The sequence below is a fragment of the Rutilus rutilus genome, assembly GCF_951802725.1.
Source record: "Rutilus rutilus genome assembly, chromosome: 1".
Classification (NCBI taxonomy): Eukaryota; Metazoa; Chordata; class Actinopteri; order Cypriniformes; family Leuciscidae; genus Rutilus; species Rutilus rutilus.
Window position 1 is genome coordinate 67,561,232 of NC_140209.1, and position 13,051 is coordinate 67,574,282.

Here is a 13,051-nt window from a genome sequence, read left to right on the forward strand (position 1 = left end):
AATACTTTGTGTAGCAGAAACAGATCAATTGAGTGAAAGTAACTCAGGTGAATACACATTAGTGTAACATAGTAAATATAGTTTCACAAATTTTTCAATAAATCCTTGTCTATTATTCAATATATTGTAATATATTTTCAATATATTTAAGCCAGTTAATATATTGATCATACATCTGTGGACATATGTTTTCATTCCGTGAGGGTTATAACCAGAGTACTCCTTTTTTGCAGATTAACAGCCTGTAATCTAACTGATCAGCACTGTGAAATTGTGGCTTCAGCTCTACAATCATCAAACTCACCCCTGAGAGAGCTGGACCTGAGTAACAATGACCTGCAGGATTCAGGAGTGAGGCTGCTCTCTGCTGGACTGAAGAGTCCAAACTGTCAACTCAACATACTGAGGTATTTAGAAGTTTAATTTATATAGCGCCTTTCTGTTGCCCAAGGTCACTTTACATTGTACATTACAATACATTTACACACCCACACACACATTGCAAACACATAAGGACACATATAGCCACATTATCCAAAGTACATGTTAAATACATATGTACATATGTGAGGATCATGCAGCAGAGGAGGAATGTGAGCAGAACGCGTAGTGGAGGTGAGAACTCTTGCGGCTGAGTTTTGAACATACTGTTATCTTGCAATAGGTTTTTTGGGCAGACCAAGAAATAGAGCATTGCAATAATCCAGACGTGATGTGATTGATGCATGAATTAAGGTTTCAGCATCAGCTAGAGTTAGAGAAGATCGAAGACATGCAATATTACGTAGATGGAAAAGGTAAATTTGAATGTCATCAGCATGGCAAGGAAATTGAAGTCCATGCGTGTGTATGAGGTCACCAAGTGGATATATATAAATGATGAACAGTAGTGGGCCAAGAATTTAACCTTAAAGAACACCCAGTGTAAGCTGAGCAGTGACAGATCTATACCCTTGTATAGTGATATAATACTTTCTGTCGCTGATGTAGGAAATGAGCCAGGATTTAATGGCAGACTGTGTCTAATGCAGCGCTTTGATCAAGAAGCATCAAGATGTTTATTAACCCTGAATCCGTGGACGGAAGAATGTCATTAACCAGCCAAATAAGACCAGTTTCAGTGCTGTGAGATGGGCAAAATCCTGACTGAAATGTTTAAAAAAACGTGTATTAGTTTTCAGATACTTGAAAAGTTGTGGCTTCACAAATGAGATCATACATAGAAGTATGATCTCATTTGTGAAGCCACAACTTTTCAAGTATTTTGCTTAAGAATGGTAAATTAGATATGGGCCTTTAAGATGGCAGGATGTGGAATTAGGCATCACAATTAGATCACTTATGGCAGAAAAGGTAGTCAGAGTGAAAGCAGAGAGTTTGTTGAATGAGCTGAATCAGCTAACATCAAATGAACATTTAGAGTCACTTCAATTTGTCTGAAAATAATTGAGAAAAGCTATTCACAAGCACTCCAGAGCCAGAAATAACATGTTGTGGTGGATTAGTGAGATCGTTAACTATGGCAAAGAGTGATTTAGGCCTTTACATGGAATTCTTAAAAGTAGAGGATAAATGAGAGGATCTTGCAGCATTGAGGGCTGTACGGTAGTTGAGCAAATGTTCTTTAAAAGCCAGAGAATGCACATCGAGTCCAGTTTTCCTGTACAGTCTTTCTAGGCGACGACCTTTAACTTTCATCACTCGAAGTTCAAGAGTGAACCAGGGTGAGACACGAGTAGATGGAACCAGTCTAGTTTTAGTTTATGAATTTGTGATCAGAGAAAGCAAAAGCAAAGCCACTAACAAGAATATTATATGTCAGATGTACATATGAGATCCAATATATGACCCCTGGAGTGAGTAGCAAAAGTTACATATTGAGTTAGGTTGAAACAGTCCAGCACAGATGTATTTTCATGTATATTAAAATCACCAAGCAAAATAACAGATGAATGACTAGCGTAGACAAGAGTAAGTAACTCGCTAATCTCAGAGAAAAAAATCAGAGGGAAATTTTGGAGGTCGGTAAATTAAGATTACAGCCAGTGACGTTTGGCCAGTCATTTTCATCGCTAGGTATTCAAATGATGCAACATCATGAAACTCAATCTTGGATATTTTAATACTCACGGCAAACTACAGCCAACCCTCCACCTCTATGATGGAGACGCGGTTTCAACTGGTCTGTGCAAAATGGCCACAAGCTGTCATATATATGTTCTGTTCTAATATTATATGCAACTGACTTAAAGGGATAGTTAACTCTTTCCCCATCAGCATTTTTTAAAAAGTTGCCAGCCAACGTTTTTGATCATTTTTTAGAAAAAATGTCATGGTCCCCAGAATATATTGTTGTATGAATATCTGAATTTGCAAAATATCAAAAGAAAAAACAGACCCTCTGCTTTTAAAGAAACAAACAACACAAACAAACAAGAAACTTTTATTCAAGCTTCATGCAACACTTAAAAGTAAAAAAAAAGCAAAACTTTGAGCAAAAAGCTGAGATAATAACGTTTTTGTCAAAGACTACATCCAGATCGAATTCAGAACAATGACCAAAACACAGACGGAGTAGATTGAGTCCATCAACACCCATAATGCTTGCACAGGCCTATAGCTCGTCCTGAATCAACATTTAATTCAATAACATTAGGCAGTTTTGATTTATTTGCTGTTTAATGTTTGTGATTACGTTATTTCACATATGCATATGATTACATTGATTACATATGATTATCGCTTGTTTCTGCATCTTCTTTGCATGCGTTTTGTTCAGGAGATTCAGTACTCTTTCAGAAGATGCGTAATAGCACCCCCTACCGTATACCCAGGCTCATATTAACCCTCTGGAGTCTGAGGGGTTTTTTGGGCCCTGGAGGTGTTCTGACATGCTCTGACATTTGTTGTTTTTTCAGTTATTTATAAACATATTAATGGCAAAGGTGTAAATTCACTCTATAAAGCACAAACAGGGCTACCATCATATCTGATCAACATGCTTGTAAATCTTTGTGTTTTTAAGAGAATAATGTTTATGCGTGGTTATTTGAAAAAATAAAAATGAAAGTTGCTGAAATAAAACCTCAAAACACATACTAAATATGTGTATACAAGACTTTTGACAAATGGATGTTGTTGCCTAGTGTTTTTTCTTCAAAATGATCTGAAAATCATCCTGCCTAATCGTTCTCATAAAACAATACATTGATTTAAACCTTGTAAAACAGTTTTTTTGTCAGAAGAGGTTTATGCGTGGGAGTGGTAATGGCTCATCAATATTAATGAGATTCAGACCAGGGGTGTGACAGACACTCCCCCACTGGCTAATGGGCCATCACGTGCCTGAACAAAGAAGAGGAGATTCAAAGGTTTTGTTTTTCAATCTGTTTTATTGTAATTCCTCTATGTGGAGGAACTAAATGTTCTAAATTTGCAGGTATCTCACAGTAAATGCTTATGCCCCGTTGATGCGGGCTCTAAGCAAAATAAAGCAAAATAATGCAAAATGAGCAAAAACTAAAATAAAGGCAGATAGAATATAGTTACATGTCTTGGTGCCATTTTTGAAAACAGTTCCTGTTCGGCTGAAGACACAAGTGAACATTACATGCCTGGCATTTCCAAGGTGTGTCCTGCCTTTTACCAAGCTGTCCTTTGCAAAGCACACAGATCTTGCGACCAACTGTGCAAATGTTCTTTGCATCTGAGATCAGCTCCGCTCCTGAAACCGGCACATGGTCACTACTGGTTGGTTTTGGTGCTACTTTCTGTGACACACCACAGAGCTCTGCAATAAGCTGTTCCATGAACTGTTTATGGGTCATGTTACCACATAGCTCTTTGTGGATAAGGAAAGCATTGGTGGGAAAGTTGTTCTTTCCTGTGTACACAGAAAAGTCCAAAGTGTATCCATTTGATGAGTCTGCAAGAACAAACAACTTGAAACCCCATCTGGTTGGCTTGGCTTTCATGTACTGCGTCATACCTGTATGTGCTTTGCATGCCACCATTCTCTCATCGACAGCTAAGTTTCTTCTAGGATGATAGAAGGCTTTACAAGCATGACGAATACTGTCCATGAGAGGTTTGACCCTGAAAAGCCGGTCATGTTCAGGTGTGCCCCTCTTTCTGTCATTCTCCTTATCTGCATCTGGATGACTCATGTGCACATTCCATGAAATGGTGCGGTATCGGTCTCGGGACATGATTGTGGCAGGAAAAGGCAAAGAGAAAAGACTGTCTTGCCGCCAGTAGTCGCTGATGGAGCTGATCTTCACCATAGCCATGTAAAAACAACAACTGCTTTTCAATCATTAAAAGTAACATTGGCCAGATGCAAAGCCATACAGACACATAATGTTTGTATGGACTATGTAAAACCAGAATATGTAAAACCAGAATAATACTAATATCTGAAAGAAAGGGAATAAGTGTACTTACTTTTCAGTTGTTCTCAAAACTGAACGACACCTATCGCGTGCCCTCCCAGTGCGAGTTGCAGGTGAGGCTGAGGGTGATGCTACCACATTCCTATAAAAATAATAATATTAATATTAATAAAGGTTGAACAAAGTACTAAGTACACATGCATAACTGATGGACAGTCAGCATGTTGATAAAACAACATCAGGTCTAACATCTGTAAAATAGTGGGTAAATATGTACTTACTCTTTCTGATTTCTGCATGTCCTCTTAGTGCGAGTTGCAGAACCTACATCATTCCTTTCAAAAAAAGTTAAAAACTATTATTATCATATATTTTAGACTACTATTCCAGCACATGCACAACTGATGGACATAGCATGCTGATAAGATAACACAAAGAAAAAATATGTAATATTATCAACCAAAAATAAAGTCATACAGGCTCATATTGTAAAAAAAAATTAACTAACATGGGTAAATATGTACTTACTCATTCTGATGTTCGACTGTGTTGCTGCGTGCCCTCCGAGTTGCAGATGAAGGTGATGCAGCTACATTCCTTTTTTTTTTTAAAAGTTGAAAACTATTATAACATAAATATTTCAAAGTATATTACCATTAGTCTATATGAATAACTGATGCAAATAATTGTAGACACGTGCTGTAGGCATATATTGCGTGTCAATGGGCCATTACGGAGATAGCACAACGCAAACATTAACACATTTGCAATTCATCAGCTGGGCATATTTACACATTTCAGCACATACACACATTTGCAATAGATATTTGCAAGCACTTTTCGTTGATGATAATGAGGCAGCATAAACACTAGTCAAAATATAATCTAAACATACATAATATTTTCTAAATTAATTTCAAAATCCTAACTTTCATACAGGCCATGATCTAAGATCATGCGCAATCGCGAGACAAATGGAGTGGGCAGACAAGATTTTGACCATTTCATTAGGTTTATTTTTTGTATAAAGCCTTTCTTTAAAGTGAATTTCGTTTTGTATTTAATACATAAGAATTAAAAATAGCAGGCAATAAAGCTCCGTGTCGGCATGTGAACTGGAGCTCATCTCATAAATGAACCCAAACTCATAAGCTTTGCCTAAAATCTACCAGAGAAATATATGGAAAGCTCGAAATGTGTTATTTTGAACAAAACTATTAAAAACGAAAGAAAACAGACTGCATGAAGCATCTCTCCTACTTTATACAGCAGCCTAGACCATTTAAATATAGATTACTCTGAATGACAAGTATGGAAATGGTCCAACCAGTAAAATATGTAGCCTACGTTTATATAAAATAGCTTGTCAACTTATGCAAGTAAATTTAAAAAGACTTACTCATCCGAAATATTATCCACGGCTGGATCAATCCGCTCTTCAAAATACAAACGTTCGTCGTCAGAGTCGTGCTCTTCTTCTGAGGAAAAAGTGAACTCCTCTTCACTATCCAGGACTAGCTGAAGTGCTTCCTCACCAGTAAATCGTGTCATCTTCCAACGGCGCAGGAAAGTGAATGAATGAAACTTGCTGGTTTTAAGGCATTTCAGGGGGCGTTTACCTTATTTTGCATAGATCACCTCAGCTCATTATCTTATGAATAGCGCGCTCTGCGAGTGGGTGTGAACTCATTACCGATAATTAGGTGAGACGGGAGAAACTGTACTTCTCTTTAGTTTCTTACAGATTACATTGCAGGAGAATATTTGTTTTGAATGTGAATTGTTTTATTTAAAAGTAGAAATTTAAAGCTTTCTTTAGACGCATGTTTCATGGTTGTGTGATAAGTATTAGCTGAGTTTCAGTTCATTTTCCAGACTTGTTTCAGAAAGATTTTTGCGGAGACAGAGTGAGCTGAAAGCGCACCCTGTTTATTTTATTTATTTAAAAATAAAAACAAGGTTTTGATGTTAATGTGAGTGTACACAAAAAAAAGAAGACCCTCTATAGTTTATAATCATGTATTTATTTTATTAATATGACCGTAAATGACGGATTTTTTTAAGTTTATGTTGCTGCTATGTGAAAAAAATCCAGCAAAACGCGGGGGCGCGTTTGCCGACCTCAGAGGGTTAAGAACACGTAGGGCTCGGGGGCTATAGCTTGGTGTCATAACGTTTTCTACCACAGACATAATTAATATTTAAAAAAACAAAAACAAATTCTATTTTAACCCCCCTGGGGTCGGCAATCACGCCGACGTGATCTGCTCGCTTTTTTTCTTATCAGTGCTTACTCAGAATACTCTCTCGATTTTGATCTTACATATAAGTGTTATACATCATTCAATCTTGTTAAGTGTATACTCACAATAAACACAAAGTGTTGTGCGTATTCTTAAGTGCTTTGTTCTAATCGCGATATGCAATAGTGTCTGTAAACCACAAAAATACTGTTTAAATACAGGCCTGATAGCGCTCCGGCGCTTTGCTTTCACTAAACCACACCAGTAAACTTCAGCCAATCGGTAATAGGGTAGGCAGGGGCTGGTCTTGGGTTTTGGCCAATCAGATAGATTCAGCAGTCACTCCACGTGCGAATTTGTTTTGTGTTTCTCATACACTACGAATGTGTTTCCCACACTGGCAGCGCGAAACATAGCCAAAGTCATGGAGTGCAACTTTATGAAGCCAGGGGAAGACACCAAACTTGTCGATAAAGGTGGATCAAACTTGACCGAAAAATTATCGCTAGCGAGCTCCAGTAGCTAGTGGCCTGATTTGAGGTAGCTCGCCAACAGGCCGTTCATATATCGCGTCTTTTGCGCGCTCAAGTTCATTCAAATGTAGGTGCGCGGTAAGCGGTAATAAGCACGCTCATAATTGAAGCGACGCGCTCGTTTTTTTCCATGTTTTTCGGCGGTGGAAATCCATTAGCCACTAAAACTTTTTTATCGTTGTGGAGAGCACAGAGCATGGTTGCATAGCATAGCTAAAGTGCATTGTAAATGTCAGTAATTTATCTTTTTTTGACTCTTTCTTTTTATAAATAATCATTTAAAGTCTGAAATATGTGAGGTTTATCTTTTTATAAAAAACTTTTTTGTCAAAACTTTTTGAACTTGTAACTTATATGTTAGTAGGCTATAACATGTTGCAAGACACTTTTAAAATCTGGCTATCATTTTTAATGGTATTATTTTAATGTTTATGTAAACAAAAAGTGTATATTGATGCTTATTTTATTTGTTATTTGTTAGTTTTCGACATAAAACTTGGTGAATTGATTTCATTGTGTAGTATTAGTACTTTTTGAACAGGATTCTGTGATAACCGTGATCATTTTTGTCACTATAATCATGAAATGAAATGTTCATGCCATTTCATCTCTAGTTATGATCAACTGAAATCAACTAATTATGTGTTTTTTACAGTATAATATGCAAAGTACAATTTTCTATAATTTTTTTTTTTATATCTGATTCTGTTCTTTTCTCTGACACGCGTCGTTGGGTGTGGAAGGTTACTAATGTGATTGCTTTATCTGTAAATTAAATAAATGCTTTTTCAATGACTGAATTCATTGAAATAAAATGAATTCTTCGATTTGAATATTTTTTTGGCAGTGCGTCGTAGGTCTTAAATTTCAATCTTTGTGGTCTTAAAATGTCTTAAAAAGGTCTTAAATTTGACTTACTGAAACCTGCTACTGTAATATAGGCTTGTATTGGGTTTGTTCATCTCATGTCTGAATGATGTCCATTTATATCCACAAAAGTCACAAGACTCTATCATTTAAGGGACTATTTATCAAAATGTTCTCATAGGGGAGCACACCCCTGGATCCCACTTGACAATTATGTTAATCAGGGCATATATCTTGGCTTAGGGGCCTCCCAGGGAAAAAAGTTCAGGCTCAGGATTTTTTTCTACTATCACCCCTGTAAATATGAATTGCATGTCTGCGTGTGAATGAATGAAAGCACAGATGTGCGATGTTTTCTACAGTTCGCAAAAAGACTGTTTAAATATGAATCGCGTGTCTGTTTGTAAATGAATGACCGGCACAGATGTTTATTACAGCTGTAGTAAACAACAGCGCTCATCTGTGCCGTTCATTCACACTTTCACTTACATTAGTAAACATGTTATTTTTACATGAACACATCTACTAGTTTAGCTTTTACCAAACTATATTGCTATACTGAGATGAGTAAAACAGACGAAATATGAATGTTTAGACAAGATTTCGTTGATTAGTTTTGTATAGATTATAACGTTTTTACTGTAAAAAAGACTACTGTCACATCAAATAAGCTTTTGTCCGCCAATTTCTTCTCATGTTAAATATATAGTGATGTTTTGTCAAAAATAAAGTAGGTATATTGAATTATCAACTAAGATGTTATTATAGTGTTTGTTCCAATATTTAAACTAATGAATCCTTAATTTTGAAATACGTATAATAAAATGCATACTTTTTAAAAAGAAAGATTACACTTGAGATATTGTTAAAATTTTAATTGTTGTTGATTTATATGTGAAAACTGTTTAATAAAATAGCAAAACATATATTTACAAGGTAACTTTCTAATTGACATTAACCATCTCCGACCAACAGGAAGAGAGATATTTTGGTTTGAATGTGGATTTTCTGAAGAATTTTCTCTCCCTCTCTCTGTGTCTGTGTGTGTGTGAGGGGAGGGGGGGGATTTGACTATTGCTTTTATATTGTTAATCAAGGTTTCAGGGGCTTTTGGGGTCCTTAACATGCTCAAAAACTCTTGAAACTTTGCACACAGGTCAGAACCCACGGCCATCAGGGCCGGGCTGAAGCTGGTACCCGGGCGTGGCAGGGGGGCTCAACAGCGCCCCCTTGAACGGGGTTCTAAAACTTGATCCATATATCAAACACGCTCGCATGAATTAATATGAAACTCGGTACACATATAGATCTCATCGGGCCGAACAACTTTACCCCGGTCAAGTTTTACGCCAGCCCAACAGGAAGTCGGCTATTATGGGTTGTTTGGAAAACGCTTGCTGTGGAATGTGAAATACTCCTCCTAGAAAATTCACCGTGTCCCCTTCAAACTCGGTGTGCATGTAGTCAAGACTTTGAGGATGCTAAATTGCGGACGGATTTTTGATATCTCGAACGGTTTGGCTGTGGCGAGGAATCGAATTTATGGCGAGAAAAGAGAAACACGGAAGTGGAATAACTTCTGCATACATTAACTGATCTTGATGAAACTTCAGCAGTGTGTTCGTGGTAAGAGGCCGATCAGATGGATGTAGCTATTGTGAGTCAAAGTTATAGCGCCACCAACTGGCAGCAGGAAGTGTGTCACTTTCAACATGCTTTTGACAAAAGTGGGGGGGTTACTTTTAACTACAGTAAAGAAAAAATAGTTTGTATATTGTTCTCATCAAGCCGGACAACTTTCTAATTTACATTCAATAGCTCTGGCCATCAGGAAGTCAGATATTTTGGTCTGAATGTGAATTTTTTTGCAAAATCAGCCTCTGAATTTTTAGCCACTCCTCTTAAACTATTTATTTTATTCGTACCAAACTTTTTCAACATGATGAAACTACATTAAATATGCTAAATTGTGAATGGATAATAAATATCTCAAACGGTTTTGCTATGGCGAGGGATTAAAGTAAAAATCTTCTAAAAATGTAATTATATACCATTTATTTCTATATAAAAGTATACAAATATCACAACTAAACCCATTTTATTCTGTTTTTGCAATTCAAGAAGAATGAAAAAGTTAAAAACAGGCTATTTAGTGCTATTTGGTTCAACAAAAAAGCAAACATAGGGCTATACTGCCCTCTTGTGTCCAAAAGGACATCAAAATAGTATATAAAACTTTTTACCAGGTAGGCCAATATTGTATTTAAATATACATTTATTAGGTATGTGTCTGAGGATATTTTCCCACCGGTTAATCGACGTGTGACACGAGTGGGTGCTTTTAAATCGCTAATATAATAGTGAAAGAAAAATAATGATAATGTTGCACACACAAATCACACACATGTGGGAAAGAATGATGCTTTTAAACAACACTAAACCGCCATTAGGTGTCGCCAGGCATCCATCTTAATAAGCGAGTCATTGATTCATTCGTTCAAACGATTCGTTCGAATGAGTCGATCATGATTAAGACAGATGTTTATGGATTGATCATTCAATCTTTGAGTCAACCGATTCGTTAAAAATGCTGAATCGTTCAGTTATGAGAAAACACGTGATGCGTGATGGTTCTGCCGTGATCTTTGTTTAACTATTTTCGCTGCTGAAACAGAACAAAAACAGTCAACATTGCATCTAAAATGTAAGTGACTTAATTGTAACTGTTTATTAACCTGTTGTATGAAATCTAGGGGTGGGAGAAAAAATTGATTCTTAGATGCATCGCGATGCGGACGTGGACGATTCTGAATCGATTCACAAATGTCAAAAAATCGATTCTCTAAAAAAATATTTTTCTAATAACGTAATATTGACGGAAGGCAAAAGGCGGAACTCTAAGCGGACGTGCGTGCAGTCTGTGGCGCGCACATAACAGAGAAGTTTCTTCTGCTCACCAAGGCTGCATTTATTTGATTAAAAATACAAACAAAAACAGTAATATTGTAAAATAGTATTCCAATTTAAAACAGCTGCTTTCTATTTTAATATATTTTAAACTGTTATTTATTCCTGTGATCAAAGCTGAGTTTTCAGCATCATTACTCCAGTCGTCACTGTCACATGATCCTTCAGAAATTATTCTAATATGATGATTGATACTCAAGAAACATTCATTATTATTTTAAATGTCGAAAACAGTTGTGTACAGTCTTTGATGAATAGAAAGTTCAAAATAACAGCATTTATCTGAAATCTAAAGCTTTTGTAACGTTAAACACTACCGCTCAAAAGTTTGTGGTTAGTAATAATTAAAATTGTATTTTTGGGGGAAAGAAATAAAATAAATCAGTACTTTTATTTATGAAGGATGAGTTAAACTGATCAACAGTTACAGTAAAGACATTTATAATGTTAAAAATATATATATTTGAAATATATGCTGTTCTTTTGAACTTTACATTCATCAAAGGATTTTGAAAAAAAAAATCTGTACACAACTGTTTTCAACATTGAAAATAATAATGAATATTTATTGAGCATCAATCATCATATTAGTATGATTTCTGAAGGATCATGTGACACTGAAGACTGGAGTAATGATGCTGAAAACTCAACTTTGATCACAGAAATGAATTACTATGTAAAATATTTTAAAATTGAAAACAGCTGTTTTAAATTGGAATAATATTTCACAATATTACTGTTTTTGTTTGTATTTTTAATCAATAAATGCAGCCTTGGTGAGCAGAAGAGACTTCTCCTAAAAACATTAAAAATCTTACTGACCCCAAACTTTTGAACAATAATATATATATATATATATATATATACATATATATGTATGTGTGTGTATGTATGTATATATATATATATATATATATATATATATATATATATATATATATATATATATATATAAATATAGCTGCGAGCAGCGATGGAGGGCCAAAGCCGGCGGTACCACCACCCCGGTGCCTTTAGGTAACTAAAGGCACCGGGGTTGCGGTGCCACCGGCTTGGGCCCGTAATCGCTGCTCGCAGCTATATTTATTATTATTATTGTTCAAGGGTTCGGGGGCTTTTGGGGCATTTAACGTGCTCAAAAACTCATGAAACTTTGCACACAGGTCAGAAGCTGCGGCCATTAGGGCCGGGATGAAGATGGTACCTGGGCGTGGCAGGGGGGCTCGACAGCGCCCCCTTGAATGGGGTCCGAGTGCGGTCCGAAAACTTGGTCCATATACCAAACACTCTTGCATGAATTAATATGAAACTCGGTACACATATAGATCTTATTGGGCTGAACAACTTTCGTGCTCTAAGTTTTACGCCAGCCCAACAGGAAGTCGGCTATTATGGGTTGTTTGGAAAACGCATGCTGTGGAATTTGATGTACTCCTCCTAGGAAATTCATCCATTCGCCTCAAAACTCGGTGTGCATGAAGTCAAGACATTGAGGATGATAAATTGCGGACGGATTTTTGATATCTCGAACGGTTTGGCCAAGGCGAGGAAACGAATTTATGGCGAATAATGGGACACAGGAAGTGTATTATAACTTCTGCATACATTGACTGATCTTGATAAAACTTCAGCAGTGTGTTCATGGTCAGAGGCCGATCACATTGATGTGACTATTGTGAGTCAAAGTTATAGCGCCACCAACTGGCAGCAGGAAGTGTGTCACTTTCAAATTGCTTTGAAATCACCCTCTTATTTTTACCCGATTTGCTTCAAACTTTATGTGTATAATGTAAACACTGGGCAGATGTAGACCTGTGAAAGGATTTTTGATATCTTTAATACTGTTGCCATGGCAAAGCTTCAAACTTTAATATTCTTTTTTGATGCTTTTGAGACTCTTAACATACTTGAAATTGGATGAAACTCGACAGACACATCACATTTATTAGCCCGTAGACATGTGCAAAGTTTCAGAAATGGGCGTGGTGAGGGGCTCAGTAGCGCCACCTTTAGTCATAAATGGGGCGGTTAGTTTTATCAACAGCAACAA

General features: G+C 36.5%; 1 protein-coding gene and 1 long non-coding RNA gene across 3 annotated transcripts in view; one reads left to right on the forward strand and one right to left on the reverse strand.

The window, feature by feature from the left end:
• Positions 1-13,051, forward strand: part of LOC311294934 (uncharacterized protein) — a 453,797-nt gene that overhangs the window by 359,109 nt on the left and 81,637 nt on the right. For both annotated transcript variants that reach the window (XM_084416040.1, XM_084416041.1), the window contains exon 10: positions 234-407. In XM_084416040.1, the coding sequence (XP_084272166.1) occupies positions 234-407 (174 nt within the window). The remainder of the gene's footprint in view (positions 1-233; positions 408-13,051) is intronic.
• On the reverse strand, positions 4,469-4,946 carry LOC311296625. Its single transcript, XR_014628640.1, has 3 exons — positions 4,920-4,946; positions 4,673-4,726; positions 4,469-4,533 (listed from the first exon to the last, which is right to left on the reverse strand). It is a non-coding gene; the product is annotated as an uncharacterized lncRNA (long non-coding RNA).